At 44.9% G+C, this 16,103-nt stretch overlaps 1 protein-coding gene across 1 annotated transcript in view; it reads left to right on the top strand.

Moving 5' to 3' along the window:
• ISYNA1 (inositol-3-phosphate synthase 1) overlaps nt 1-15,849 on the top strand; it is a 90,673-nt gene extending 74,824 nt beyond the window's left edge. The window contains exons 10-11 of the mRNA XM_068233900.1: nt 8,327-8,544; nt 13,983-15,849. Of these exons, the coding sequence (XP_068090001.1) occupies nt 8,327-8,544; nt 13,983-14,208 (444 nt within the window). The 3' untranslated portion in view covers nt 14,209-15,849. The remainder of the gene's footprint in view (nt 1-8,326; nt 8,545-13,982) is intronic.
• Nucleotides 15,850-16,103: the final 254 nt, after the last annotated feature.

Raw genomic sequence — 16,103 nt, 5'->3', positions numbered from 1 at the left:
TCAATTTAAAAGAACCCGCCCTTATATAAGGACTCCTCCTCCCTCACCAACTCAGTTTTTGTTTGTTTCCCATCACCTGAGGATACACCTGTAGACATTTCTTGTTTTAAGGCATAGGTTGGCCTGGGGCGCCTATGTTGTTAGGCAGGGTTTTTTCCTGGATGGCGGTGGAAACTGTGAGTAGGATGCCCCAGTTTTAACCTGTGTGCGGTGGGGGCGGAATGTTACCTGGCTGCAGGTTGTCCAAAAGGATCGCCGCCATTACCGCCCTTCTTGCTGCGTCCATGTGTTACAGAGCAGCTAGAGATGTCAGAAGTTATGACATACGATCTCCTGGTCCCACAGGTGTCACTTCTGCTAGCCGCTGTTTGGCCAATGAGGACAGGAAGTGGGGCGGTGTCTTCAAAAGCCAAGAGAAGCGCGGATTCCGCGCTCTCTACACATGGGACGCCAGCGACGCTGCCATGGAGCAGAAGCAGTCCTCCGCAACAGCAGCCTCTGATGCCCGACCGAGACTTTCTCTCTCGGGGGAATTGGCACAGGTACATATATGAGAAAAAGATTGCTACCTATAAATACCTCTAGCAAAATGTTTTTTCTGAGCAGTGACTCTTCTTTCACGGTTTTGCAAAACTTGCACAGCAACAGCCTGAGAGATTGAGATGCCAAAAGTGTAACATTAGATTACATAAGAAATGGAACTGCTCCTCACGTTCCCTACTATGCTGCTATCCTTCAAACAGGAACCTAAAGGGTTAAACATCTGAAGATGCAGAGGAGCTGGTGTGGAAATCGCCTAAGCATGGCATGTTTAATGCTCCTTCGAGTTCATGTAAGCTGTGGCAATAAAATAAAATGTTAAGAAAGACTAATAGACAGATTCCGAGCGAGCAGAAGCATAACAAACAAACATGAGGTATAACAAGGATATAAAGAAAAAATAGAGGTATAACAAACGTGTACATTCTAAAGGGATTTCTGGGAAATTGTTTTACTTGTGTAATGCCATCACTACAGGGAACAGCATGTAAAAAAAAAGGCAACTCTGCACTGCTGTTACTGAACAGGTTTTTGTCAATTGAAGCCAGTAAATTACAGAACTTCTACCGCACATGTGAACATTTTATGAATTGGCAAACAAAAGTCTAAAATACAGAATACAGTATTCAGGTAGACTTGATTTTTTTTTTTTTTTTTTTTTTTTTTTTTTAATCACACAGCCCTTTATGAATCAAGGCCAAAGAGTATTTAAAAATACATTGGGAAATATGTATATCCTTTTGTTTTAGCCTAGCAGATGCTAGCTCGTTTTGATTGTCCAAATGTCTGTTTACATCTGTGGCTGGTTTCAGTGAGAATGGAACTACCCAGGAGTAATTATGAATTTGGCCTTGTGGTTCCTTTGTACTAATGGGAGAGGGAGTAGAAAACTAGTGTATAGACTGCTAATGCTGCTTATCAAACAGTAGCAATTCAACAAAGTTTTCCAACCTACCCAGTAGCATTTCCCCTGATCTAACTCACCCAGTGATCATTTCTGGAAGAAAATAAAGATTGTTACTTGATGTGTCTGAAAATAATTATAAGTCACAGATGCCTCATTTTAGGAAACCAACACTTACAACACACAAAGTCAAATAATTTTCAGTATGCCTTAGTTGCCATAGCACCATTCTTTTATGAAAACTAAGATGCCAAGCAGGGGCGCCTCTAGCCATCTGGTCACTCCAGGTGAGAAAACCTGTGGTGGACCCCCCTCCCCATGGCACCCGTGGTGCCTCCTCATGAAAATAATTGTGATGTGGCTGCCTGCCCTGTTCTGCCTGCCACAGACTCCGCAGGCTGAAGGTGAGCTGCGGGCTGCGTCCGGTGAACTGGTGCTGTGTCTATCAGATGGCGCAAACCAGTTTACCAACTGGGGGGGGGGGGGGGGTACACTATCTGGCTGGGTGGTGGCCCAGTCCCCTCCCCCCGCACATCGCTCCAGGTGACAGCCTGTATGGCCTGGTGGATCAGTCGCCCCTGGTTCCAGCATACTTTTTCACAAACATTATGGGATATGCAGATATGTTACCGCCTGTTAGGATAGGACTGGAGTGGGTATATCATAACATTAAAGGGTTATCATAGTCATATGGTACAATATTTTAGTAATTCATAACCCATTCTGGAAATAAACAGTGTGTTTGTAGTGGTGAGACAAGATAAGAGAAGTAGAATGGAGGGAGGAAGGGTGGTAGAGGGTCAGAATTGATGACCTGCATGAGCAGATAGATATGAACAGAATAGACGCATACTGGATAGCACTATTGTATTATAGTGCTGAGTCCTAGGTTTGAACATTGGCTAGGGCAAAATCTGCGTGGAGTTACTATCATCCCCCAGAATTCATTTAGCCACTTCATACTCCCCAACATCCCTAAAACTTCACCTGGTTTCCCCAAAACATTCCTATATTGAAAATATTAGACTATGACTATGGTAGGATTAGATTGTGAGTTCCTCTGAGGACAGCCAGTGACATACCTATGTGATCCATAAAGTGCTGCAAAAGATGTCACTGCTATATAAATACATAATAATCTGGTAGGACATTAGGCTATGACAGGATTAGATTGTGAGCTCCCCTGAGGACAGTCAGTGACATTACTCTGTAAAGTGCTGCAGAGATGTCAGTGCTATATAAATACATAATAATAATAATGTAGGACATTAGACTATTACTATGGTAGGATTAGATTGTGAGCTCCTCTGGGGACAGTCAGTGACATGACTATGTACTCTGTAAAGTGCTGCAGAAGATGTCAGTGCTATATAAATACATAATAATAATAATAATAATCCTATATAATAAAACCCCAATGTCCCTGCGTCCGTCCCTGTGTCTGTCGCTGCACATGCGCAGTGCAAAAAAGCACTGAGACACTGAGGAGAGCCGGAGGAGGACGGGGGCCAGAAGAGGCGTGTGTGGGCTAAACGGGCTAAATCACTAGTAGTAGTAATAATAATATGGTAGGATATTAAACCGACTGTGGTAGGATTAGATTGTGAGCTCCTCTGAGGACAGATGGTGCTGCAGGAGATAGCAGTGCTATAGAAATATTTACCGTGTTTTTCGGAATATAAGATGCACTTTTTCTTCCCCAAAACTGGGGGGAAAAGGTGGGTGCATCTTATATTCCAAAGGTACAGTATTTTCGCCCCATAACATACTTACCAGATCCTGCCGCCGCGATCCTCGCCTCCTTCGTCTGTCCGCCGTCATCCAAGGTCGCAGCAGTCGTCATCTGAGGGTCCCATTAGGTGTCATCTGAGGGTCCAGCAATCCCATCCAGTATCCCCGCTCTTTAAGTGTCCAAGTTGCCGGCTCCTCTTCACTGCAGTCATGCTTGTATGCAGCCTCGTGGTGATCACGGTGATTACGGTGATTACGCGCTGCCGGGGCCGACTTCCTCCATAGTTACGGCGTCCTCTTCTTAGATACAGTGCCCCCTTCTGTGTGACGAGCTGCGCATGTGCGCCGGGGTCACGCATGACGTCAGGCGCACGTGCATCGCTCGTCACGCAGAAGGGGGCACTGTATCTAAGAAAAGGACACTGTAACTATGGAGGAAGTCTGCCCCGGCAGCGCGTAATCACCGCGAGCCTGCATTCAAGCATGACTGCAGCGAAGAGGAGCCGGCAACCTGGACACTTAAAGAGCTGGAATACTGGATGGGATTGCTGGACCCTCTGATGACACCTAATGGGACCCTCAGATGACGACTGCTGCGACTCTCGGGTGATAGGCAGATGGAGGAGGGGAGGATCGCGGCGACAGGATCAGGTGAGATGCAGCAGGGGTGAAGTGTAGTTTGGGTTGGCTGGAGGGGTTAGTGAGGGAAGTGTAGTATAGAGTAGTGTAGTGTAGTTGGTGGTGGTGGTAGTAGGGGTTAGTGAAGTAATGTGTAGTTGGTGGGGGCAGCAGGGGTAAGTAAAGTGTAGTGTAGCAGGTGTTAGTATAGATGGGCAGTGTAGCTTAGATAAAAACAGTTTTGGGGGAGTTAGAGGTCCATAAGAAGCCCCTGCACCATAGACGCACCTAGGTTTAGTTTATTTTTTTTTCCTGAATTTTGCCCTCTAAATCTAGGTGCGTCTTATATGCCGGAGTGTCTTGTATTCCGAAAAATACGGTAATAATTATCACTTGTATATGAACAATTATCCATTATTGTACCTATAGAAGAACCTTATAACCCACTGGGAGATCTACAATTACCATCATTTCTTTGTGAAGATGAACTATAATTCCATACATGACACATACATAATCACAGTAGAACATGCTGGTACCTGTAGTTCCCCAGAGTGCAGTCTATGATTTGGTCAAGGGATAGTTGACAAACAATCTGTAGGCAGCCTGAGCAACCCCTTATACAGCACGTCACTCTACTCACATCCTGATGACCTGCTCTCCCACTGACGTGCCCCCCCCCCCCCCTGAGCTGCAGCCAGAATTTAACCTTTTGTGTGCTGCATCAGTGACTTCCGCTTTTAATTTAGCCAGTCCTCCTGCTATTCACACAGCATCTTATCAGAAGAGTCTGGAAGCCATCACATTCAGGAGGTGATCAGGGTCTGGTGAGGAAATACAAATATCCCAAGTGCTGCAAAGGACAGATAGCATGGCAGGGGAGACGGTCAGTGGCAAGTAACATGTAACTGTCTGGGGATTGATCTTCTTCTCTAGCTTGGAGATCTGCACTCCTGGCATGTCTTGCATGCCTTGTTACCTCCTCCAACAGACATCCTTTTCAGCTGTGTTTTCTTTTCCTCTCTGGCACAGGGAGGGGTGGGACAGTAGAAGTGCACAGAGCAGGAGATCGCCAGATAACAATGAAAAGGGACTTGGTGGAAATCGATGTCTACTAAACTCCTTATCAGTGGTCAGCAGTTGCAGTCATCAGAACTTTTGTGCACAGAATATACATTTTTTCTCTGCACCCTTATTTTTCAGTAAAATTAACTCTTTTTTTTTCACGTCCCCTCCAGTTAGGATATTTAAATAAGTTGTTAAGGATAGGGAGGTGCTAAAGGGAGTGTGGCCAGAAAAATGGCAAAAAAAAGAAATTAACCCTTTGCACACTCACATGCAAATGTTCATACAAATAATTTTAGCTGGAGCCATGCAGGAGAAAGAAATAGGAGGAGTGAAATAGGTCTTGATCCCTTCCCTTGAAAGGAAATCTGACACTGGATCCACCTCTGCCGGTACACAGAGGACTAGACGTTCAGCAAAGTCCAAACAAAAGATTGGGAAAGTAAGCAGTTTCATAGAGAACAAATGTGTAATGCTGTTAGTAAGGCTCAGTTCCCACAGGCACGGATTGGAAACTGATCTGTGCAGAAACTGATCAGTGGCAGTTTTTAAAAGGCTCAGCTTTCCATCCGTGACCCTCCGATCCAGAGGGTCACGGATGCGCAGGGTCAATGCTTTGGATCCGTTGGTCCAGAAAAATCGGAGCAGAACCAATACTTGCGGTCTGTTTGAAAGCCCCAATGTGAACAGATCCATTGGTTAACATTGGATCCGATCACTTCCGTTACGGTCCGCTAAACCTTCCGTTTTTTTATGCCATTGTAAACCAGGCATATGTAGCCTATATCGCATGCAGAGGATTCACTAAATGTGCCCATTAACGGTACAATTTTTTCACCAAATACAACCTTTCGATGTGATTTGGATGTATAGAAAATTTGCCATTTATGAAGGCAATCGATAAGGAACGATTCTTTGGTCGATTGCTTAATAGGATAAAATCAATCTTCAAATTCAATCATAAAATCCAACTTTCAGAGAGAATCATTCAGTAAATGTGAACAATCCACTACTGCCTTCAGATTAGCTTCGATCATACAAATTGCATCGAAAGATCACATTAAGTGAAAAAATTGTACCGTTAATAAGCGCCTTTAGACAAACCGCTATGTTAGGAGTCCAAATCTAAGTCCTTCTCTCTGCAAACTTCATTACAATGTACTGCAGCAATCTTACCACACAGTTTGAGTGCAGTGTAGGCTGTGGGTGATTGTTTATATGAAAGATAATATGATGCAATTCAAGTGCCCTTCTAAATTAGTAAATACTAATTCTGAAGTAGATCCAGAAGTGAAATGCCTCAAAGAAAAATATACATTTACAAGTCAAATTAATTTTAACCACTTCGCATCCAGACCTTGTTTTCCCCTAATGGACCAGAGCAGTTTTTGATGCTTTAGCGGTGTCCCTTTTTAATCAGCAATCACTTCATCGGTACTTGTGCCACTTAAATGATCTATATATCGGGTTTTTTCAAGACAAACTAAGCTTTCATTAGGGGGTATTTGGTCCCAAGTAAAATGTTCTTCTCTATGCATTTTAATGGGAAAAAGTGGAAAAAAATATTAAAAATTGCATTATGTCTCAATTTTGACCAATTCCTGTTTAAAAATAAAAAGTGCTACTGACATATAAACTGTGCTACCAGTTAAAGTCGCTCCAGTATAGATATCCAGATGTGTCCCCAGTATCAACCCCCCCTCCAGTATAGCCAGATGTGTCCCCAACATCAGCCCCCCCAGCATAGCCAGATGTGTCCCCTGTTTGCCTCCCCCAGAATTGACAGATGCACCCCCAGGAATAGTGCCCCACTTTATAGCCAGATGTGTCTCCGGGATCAGGATTACCCCATTATAGCCAGATGTACCCCCAGGATTAGCGCTGCCCCTCATTATAGCCAAATGTGCCCCTAGTATTTGGTTATCCCCCCCCCCCTCCCCCCAGGTGACCAGATGTGCCAAATTAACTAAGGGGAGGGGGGGGGGGATTTAATAATCAGATGTCCCCCAGTAAATATGTAACCCCCCCCCCCCCCTTGTACAACCCATGCTATGTTTTGATATAGTTATGACAATGCAATAACTCGCAGATTTAAAATATATATATATATATATATATATATATATATGGGTCATTTTTTTTTATTTATTTATTTATTTATTTTAAATCTCCAAAACTGCTTAGAGCTCTTTGGAGATATCATTATGAACTGAATTATGCTGTTCTCCTTTCTAGCCCAGGTAGTGACTGATTAAATCTCCACCTAGGCCGTATGTCTTAACTCTGCCTCTTGTTTCCTGGAGGCCAACAAGTAAATGACAGTAACTTAGGCCTGGAACCCACTGCAAAACGCTATCGTTAATCGCGAGCGTTTTTAATGAGCGTTTTGTAAGTTTTCGGGGCGATTTTGGAAGCAATTTTAAAAGTGTAAAGTGTTTTGCCAGCGATTGTGTAGATTAGCGGTTTTAACCACATGCCGAGCGGGTCACGTCGATGGCCGTGGACGCGGCGGCAGCCCCAGGGCCACCTAACGCCGATTGCCGTAAGGTCCTGGAGCAGTGGTTTACAGGAGATTGCGCTTGCCGCAGCGTGTGCATCTCCGCTTGGGAGGCGGAGCTCTCCTCCGCCTTCAGTCTCCCAGCGGCAATCACCACAGGAGACTGTTAGACGGCGAAACCGTCGCCATGTATTAACATAGTACAGCGCTGCAATCTAAGGCAGCACTGTACTGGGGACAGTCCCTAAGGTAACTATTTGTATGTCTATCTCTATCTCGTCATTTCATTAAAAAAAAGGGTTTTGATGTAATTCTTACTATTTGGCCACAAGATGTCCTCGCGCACAGATTCCGTATGCGTAGTATTTGTACGCAAAGCAGAAGTAATGCATGGATGTGTAAGTATCGGTTTTGTGAATGGCGGCGCCATCTCATAGACGGCTGCCGTCATTCACACGGGGACTTAGATCAATGAATGGGAACTGGCGGCACCCCATGGCCGGTGAACTGGCATGGTGTCCATCGGACACCACAACGCCAGTTCACCTACATGAAATAGCCTGGCGGGGATACGGCCAGTAGGCCATAAATTGCCTACCCCTGGGAAGGATGTTGTTTGTAGCTAGATAGTGTAATGGTTAAGGGCTCTGCCTCTGAGACAGGAGACCTGGGTTCGAATCTCTGCTCTGCCTGTTCAGTAAGCTTCACCTATTCAGTAGGAGACCTTGGGTAAGTCTCCCTAACACTGCTACTGCCTATACAGCGCGTCCTTGCGGCTGTGGCGCTTTGAGTCCGTCAGGAGAAAAGCGCAATATATAAATGTTCTGTGTTTATTTTGAACAAAAGCCCACTTTACCAGCAGTCTAGTTAAATATTTTCTTTCCGACCTGTTACATGTAATTTCTGTAACCATGTGATATCTTAACAATACAGCTGAATATATGTTCTATGACTGTTTCTTTCTTTTTTAGGACTCTCTGCTTGCCAGTCCGATTATTTTAGATTTGGTGATCCTCACTGAACTCTGTCAGAGAATAACTTTCTGTACTGAGCAAGATCAAGCCTTTCAGACTTTCCACAGCGTCCTATGTGTTCTCAGCTTCTTGTGCAAGGCTCCCCTTGTGCCAGAGGGAACGCCAGTCGTAAATGCCTTTTTCAGGCAGAGAAACTGTATAGAAAACATTCTAAGGTAATCATTCTTTTCACTACAAGTCTTTTCAAAATTGTTTTTGAGTCTGGTACAAACTGGTAATTTTATAGGGACTGTAACAAAATTTTCTGCCTCATTTCTTCTATCCTATAAGTTCCTATACCTGTTCTAATATGGTCTGGATTACTGCAGCCTTTTCTAGTTGCACTGTCTCTGTAATAGATCTAATCTTCTTTTCTTGTCAAGGCTTGTCAAGACAAAGAGGAATGCACTGTCTCTGCTGTGATAGGGAGAAGTTATGCACGCGCCCTGCAGGCTGTCCTGTGTGTGAGTCACAGGCTTGTCTCTGCTCAAAGCCAGCGTCTCTGCAAGGCTCGTGGAGCGGAGACATTTCAAACAGCTGTGAGTGCAGAGATCAGTGCAGAGCTCAGACAAGCAGCTAAGGCAACACGTGGGAGTAACATTCCAGCAATTAAGTCACATTTCAGAGCAGCTTCTGCAAACGGGCACCTGCTCTGATGATGTATTTCCTGTTTGGCGGCCATCTACATTGTTTACAAAAACAATGAATAAAACAGTGATTTTATCACCAGGAAAGCAGTGGGAGCAGCGAAAATGTCAGAGGGGGCTAGGAGAAGACAACAAAAAGGCTGGTACTTTTATTTATGTAAGATTTTCCCAGTACAGATTCTCTTCAAGCTTTATTTTAAAGCAAACCTGTGAGGAAAAAGTTACTTACATGAGAAGAGTAAAGTAAACCATAGATGTGATTTAATGCAAGGGGTGTATGTGCATATGAGCAAGATATGACCATGCTTTAGCTAAAACCTATATCACTACACAGAGGGGAGCGAGGCCACGAGAACAAATCCAACAAGCACTTGTTGGATATGTACAGAGGGTTCCAGTGCTAGATCACTGAGTGCATGTGAGGCCTCTGAACTATCCAGTGGCTTTCCTCTGCTCAGGTAAGTATCTTAGTTTTATTTTATTTTTCTTTCAGGTTTGCTTCAAAGGACAACTGAAGTGAGAGGGATATGGAGGCTTTGCCATAATTTATTGCCTTTTAAATAATACTAGTTGCCTGGCAGCCCTGCTGATCTATTTGGTTGCAGCAGTGTCTGAGTAACAGCAGTGTCTGAATAACGCCTGAAACAAGCACGCAGCTAATCTTGTCAGATCTGACAATGTCAAACACCTGATCTGCTGCATGATAGTTCAGGGTCTATTTATTAAAGTGAACCTAAAGTGAACAAAAAAAAAAATGAGATTAACTCACCTGGGGCTTCCCTCAGCCCCCTGCAGACGATCGGTGCCCTCGCAGCCCCGCTCAGATGCTTCTGCACCCGCCGGCGAATACTTCCGGTTTGGCCGTCACCGGCCGACAGGCATGGGAACGCGAGTGATTCTTCGCGTTCCCAGCCTGTATATCGCCCCCTATGCTGCTATTGCGGCCAGGAGGTTGCATATGAGCATTATTGTGTTTTGTTTTTTTTATGCTCACGGGGTGCATTATTAGGAACATTTTGTTATATTGGGTAGTGCCAATTTTTGCCCTTGATACAGACTCCTTTGCTTCAGAATATTAAGATATTTTGACAATTCCATGCTTTCAACTTTGTGGGAACAGTTTGACTGTGCGTCAATGCACAAAGCAAAGCATAGAGATGAGCGAGTTTGATGTGGAGAAACTTTGACTGGGATTCACAGAGCCCTGGCCTCAAACCTATAGAACCAGGGGCGTAGCAATAGGGGGTGCAGCGGTAGCGACCGCATCGGGGCCCTTGGGCCAGAGGGGCCCCGAAGGGCCCTTCCTCAACTACAGTATTAGTTCTCTATTGGTCCTGTGCTCATAATAATCACTTCTATATATACATTGAGTAGTGGTAAACATTAACAAGCTCTTCCCCATCCCCTTCTTGCACCTTTGACACTGTAGTTGCCATTGGCAGGTTTTGGTGCGCCGTATCAATTGTTATGCATAGAGTGCCTGGGGGGCCCCATTGTAAAACTCGCATCGGGGCCCACAGCTCCTTAGCTACGCCACTGTATAGAACACTTTTGGAATGAAGTAGCAGGGGTCACACTTGAGGGAATCACATGCAGTTTCCGTGCATGCAGAAGTGCTTTAGCTGTGACCACACATTTTAGTCATTTGGCTTGTTTACATGTTAATGCAGTTCCTACACATCAGTGTCCCATAGCCAACAGTTGGTTGTCGGATGACGTGCACATTGAAGCATTACAAGTGAAAAATAGTGATAAACCACTTGCCTTAAGAGGTAAGTGTGAACCCTCCCTTAGAGTAGAAACTGTGAGCCAGGCCTCATGATTAACACTTATGAACCATGTGGAAAGTCATCCCAGAAGACCTGAAGCTGTTATAGCTGCAAAGGTTGATTCAACTTTACGCCTATGGATTAACAATGCCATTTCATTGAAGTTCATGTGTGAGTAAAGGCAGACTTTCTATTACTTTTAGAAATATGGTGTAGGTTAGGTGCATAGCTGATGCTGTTAATGCCAATGTTCTCTTCCAGTCCACCTGCTTAGCCCTCTTTCAGATGGCAGCACGGTGCAGCAACAGCATCATATGCATAGGCTCACCCCCCACTCAGCAACTCCTTACTGGGCAGGAAGTACGTCACTGGTATTCATGTTTGTCCCCGGCGCATCGCACTCTGCTGTTTATGCTGACTGTGTCGCCCATTGACTTGCTTTACTGCATTATCCGTGGGGTAGCTGTTGATTTTGTACAGCATTGTGGCACAATCAAAACTTCCGTTGCACCGCTGTGTCGAGTAAGTATGAAAATCTCTATAGACTTTGCCTCGCTGCAGCTCCTTGCAAGGGAGATGAGAGTACTGCTAGGTGACACACCAGTGCAGTGTAAAAAGGGCCTGAAGGAAAACCTTACTAAATATTTCTTTATGAATTGCTTGATCAAAATTGTGTGTCTCACAGTTCAAGTCAGATTAGGTTTTGTATCTCCTTAGCTGTGCGTAGTGTAGTGTAGACAGAGGGAAACCTAAGCACTGTGGCTTCCCTCGCCATCCTCTTCAGCCCCTCTGTTCTGGCGCTATGACTACCGGTAATCCGGTCAGTCGCTGCCAGTGGAGGCCTTCTACACCCCCACCGACCCAAAGCCCTCAGGTCCTCTGGACCATTCTGCGCCAGTGTAGTATTACTACGCAGGTACACAATGCTCCAGGGAACGGGAGCGTGACAAGGTGTGCAGCCGGGAATGCGCAGAAGTGACTGCTTGTCCGAGGATGGCGAGGGAGGCCACGGTACTTATGAGGCTGGAGGAAGCCCCAGGTAAGTATAATTAGCCTTAAGCTCCATTTCATCTTGGTTCAATCAATAATATCTTTATTGCACTTTCAGGAATCAGGTTACAGAAAGGCTCCTTTAAGGAACCATTACACAGTTAGCAATTAAAAACTTTTTCTGCGCAGAAAATTTAATGTTAAAACCACCGGAGCCTACCCACATATCCCCCTGATATTCACTAGGTTTGCGTGCATGGAGTCCGTCCGTAGACACTAGCGCTCCATGCACCCAAACCCAGGCCACCTAGTTGTCACTCAACAGCACACCACCATACATACAGCAGCTGCCCCCCCCCCCCAAAAAGGGGATTAGTCCTCTTTAAATATTTGCATCAAGCTGCAGCATTATTGTATTAGCCAGCAAAGCACGGAAAGGCAGATTAGATTTTTTTTATGTACTATATACTGGCTGCACCGACTCACAGGTTTGTAGAATTAAAGGGTGATTGCACGACAGGATCACAGCTCCCTGGCAAAAATCCAAATTCTTTAAGTATAATTAGCGCTAGTGAACCATCTCTGGTTCACTCTAAGGTAGCCACACACAATGCAATAAAATGGTCCACTTTTATAGCAATTTGATAAAAATGATTGGTTATGTAGAAAAATTTAAAACTGCTTGTTTATTGTGATTATTCTTCAAGAAAACAAAGTTCGGGAGTGGTGGTTTTTCTTATTTTTATGAAAATTAAATGGTGTAGGGTAGAGAATGTAATTATGTAGGTAGATTGTCAATTTCTTGATTTATAGACCACATTTTTCGAGTTTTCAATAGATGATACATATGTATCAGATTTTTCTAATGTTACAATTAATCAGAAAAAAGCACTTTGAGTCCTAATGGAGACAAGCCCTATAGCAATGTTGTTGTTGTTGTTGTAAAAATGATTGTAATTCTTGAATTGAATTCTAAAAAAAAAAATATGTTGTGTGGTCACCCAGTCCTATACTTTTCATCACACATCAATGAGAGCTTGATTCATTGGACTCGATTCACAAAAGGGTGCTATTTCAGTTAGCACGCCTAAAAGCTTTGGGCGTGCTAACTAGGGTGCAAAGCAGTTAGCACGCCCAAAGCTTCTATTGATCGCTCGCAAAGTGTAGTGCAACGTGGAGCGCGCAAAATGTCGTACCGGGTGCACCCGAAATGTTTCGGGCGCACCTGGTGCAACGTTTTAGGCGCACCCGGTGCGATGTTTTGTGCGCACTGTGCAGCGCTAAACTTTGTGCGTGCTAACTTAGCGTGCAAAACCTTGTGTCCTAAAGGGCTTTAGGCATGCTAAGGGGCTTTTTAGGTGTGTTAACTTAGTTAGCACCCTTTTGTAAATCAAGCCCATTGTCTTAGCTCATGCTGGAGAGCGCTTCATTTCTTGAATGCTCTTTAGGCATACTTTCCAGGGGAGTAAAATAAGTTTAAAGGGACTCTGTAGGGGGGGTCGGGGGAAAATGAGCTGAACTTACCCGGGGCTTCTAATGGTCCCCCGCAGACATCCTGTGTTGGCGCAGCCACTAACCGATGCTCCGGCCCCGCCTCCAGTTCACTTCTGGAATTTCTGACTTTAAAGTCAGAAAACCACTGCGCCTGCATGCCCGTGTCCTCGCTCCCGCTGATGTCACCAGGAGTGTACTGCGCAGACACAGACCACACTGGGCCTGCGCTGTGCGCTCTTGATGACATCAGCGGGAGCGAGGACACGGGCGTGCAGGCGCAGTGGTTTTCTGACTTTAAAGTCTGAAATTCCAGAAGTGAACCAGAGTCGGGGCCGGAGCATCGGTGAGTGGCTGCGCCAACACAGGATGTCTGCGGGGGACCGTTAGAAGCCCCGGGTAAGTTCAACTCATTTTCCCCTGACCCCCCTACAGTATCCCTTTAAGCTGCACACTCTTGGGAAAATTCCCCACCATTCCAAGTCTTGGTGGCTCTCCCTTTGGTCTGGTAGAGTCATAACTTTAATTACTTTTTTTTTGTCTAATCTTTATGCAATTTTATTTATCATGGCATAGCATTCTTGTAGAACCTTAGTGTTGACTACTTGTTTTTAGTATACAGTGGGCTCTAGATTCATCTGGATCCAACTCAAGGATCTCTAATTACGTCATGTATTTATGTAAAACTTGCTTAAAATATATATTTTTTTTTTCTAGGGCTTGCTTGGGTCTCCCTCCTCAAAATCACATGATGCTGGAGCACAAGATGCAGAGAAGTTTTGTAAGCCTCAAAAGATCAAGCGCAGTATCGAACCCTTGTCTCATAGCCAGTAAGAAGGCAGCTGGCCAGATCAACGGTTTCCATCATCAGGGCATCAGTAATGGCCACTGTAATGGACAGACGCAAACTGTAACCAGCAGTGACACTGAGATAGAAAACTAATGGGAGACTTCAGCTTAACAAAGGATCTAATTTTATGCAAACCTAGACATTTGTACTGAAGTGACTGTGAAGTCACAATGAGAGAACTGCTGGCTGCAATAAACTACAGCTGCCCCCATAAGGTGCTGTCTGTGACATTGGATTAAAATTGCTGGTGCAGTTTGGTTATCAGGAGCCCTGCAGTGATCACTAGAAATGGTCAAGGAGATGCAACTAATTCTGACTAGGATGTAAATGTATGTTTACTTAAGTATATTAAAAGAAATGCTTCCATAGGGAAAATAAAGCTTGAGGGCCCGTTTCCACTAGTGCGGTGCGGAATCGCCGCATATCACCGCTGACAAAATCGCATGCGGATGCGATTCCGCATGCGGTTTTTGCCGCGATTTCGCATAGGCAGGGTATATGCGATTTTAACCATGTCACTGCCTGTGTCAATTTACATTACTTTCAATGCGAAATCGCGGCAAAAAACGCATGCAAAAAACGCATGCGATTTCCCTATTAAATACATTGCCTGCGATTCGCCTGCATTCCACACGCAGGCGAATTCTGCAGGGTCTACCGTGCAGAAAAATCCTGCACATAAAAACGCAAATGAAAACTGACAAGTGGAAACAGTCCCATCCACTTGTATTGCTTATGCGAATCCGCATGCGTTGTCTGCATGCGAATTCGCGCTAGTGGAAACGGGCCCTAAAGGGGAACTGAAGAGAGAGGTATATGGAGGCTGCCATGCTTATTTCCTTTTAAGCAATACCAGTTGCCTGGCAGCCCTGCTGATCCTCTGCCTCTAATACTATTAGCCATAGCCCCTGAACAAGCATGCAGCAGATCAGGTGTTTGACTTTCAAGTCAGATCTGACAAGACTAGCTGCATGCTTGTTTCTGGTGTTATTCACATACTACTGCAGAGAAATAGACCAGCAGGGCTGCCAAGCAACTGGTATTGATTTAAAAGGAAATAAATATGGCAGCCTCCGTATACCTCTTACTTCAGTTCCCCTTTAAAGGAAACCTGTAAGGGCTTTAAAGTTTTACTTACCTGGGGCTTCTGCCAGCCTCCTGCAGACATTCTGTGCCCATGCTGGGACATAACAATCCTCCAGTCCCCATTGCGGCTCAGTTTCAAGTCGACAACGACTGCACCTGCATGGGCGGGGGATCGTTTTGTCCTGGCACAGGACTTAACAGGTTTCTTTTAAGTTCTGTATCTGCATACAGTACAAATAATCAAGTCAGAAACACTAAATATTACATGTTGAACATATGCTTTCACCATTTATAGTGATCACCATATACTTTGATTTTATCGTCTTATTTGAACATGTACAAATGTGTTACACCATGTTGCTAGATGGTTCACGTTCCTTAACTACTAGCCGACCGTGTCACGCTGAAGGGTGTGGCCGCGCCGTCAGCCCCAGGACCTCCTAACGGCAATCAGCGTAATGTCCCAGGGCTCTGTTTTGCATCTCCTGCTTGGTGGGCGGAGCCTGTTAGACGGCAAAACCGCCGTCAGAAGGTAGGAGGGTTTACAATAATAAAAAAAACAAACCCTTAATAAAGAACACACACACACACACACACACACACACACACACACACACACACACACACACACAAACAATTGGGGGGGGTTGGGAGTAAGATGAGGGTGGTGGTTGGTGGGGGGGGGGTCAGGACAAAGAGCTCTGTTGGTGTGGAGAAAAAGGGGGGGGGGAATCACTTGTGTGCTGTTGTGTGGCCCTGCAGCTTGGCCTTGAAGCTGCAGTGGCAAGTTTAATGAAAAATGGTCTGGTCTTTAGGGGGGTTTAACACTGCGGTCCTCAAGTGGTTAAAGACCCAAAGTCTTCCACTGGAGAGAAAGAAAACACAGAGAATCCCACCCTGTT

The sequence above is a fragment of the Hyperolius riggenbachi genome, chromosome 1, assembly GCF_040937935.1.
Source record: "Hyperolius riggenbachi isolate aHypRig1 chromosome 1, aHypRig1.pri, whole genome shotgun sequence".
Classification (NCBI taxonomy): domain Eukaryota; kingdom Metazoa; phylum Chordata; class Amphibia; order Anura; family Hyperoliidae; genus Hyperolius; species Hyperolius riggenbachi.
The sequence above is the reverse complement of the archived record's forward strand: the minus strand, read 5'-3'. Positions and strand labels throughout refer to the sequence as shown.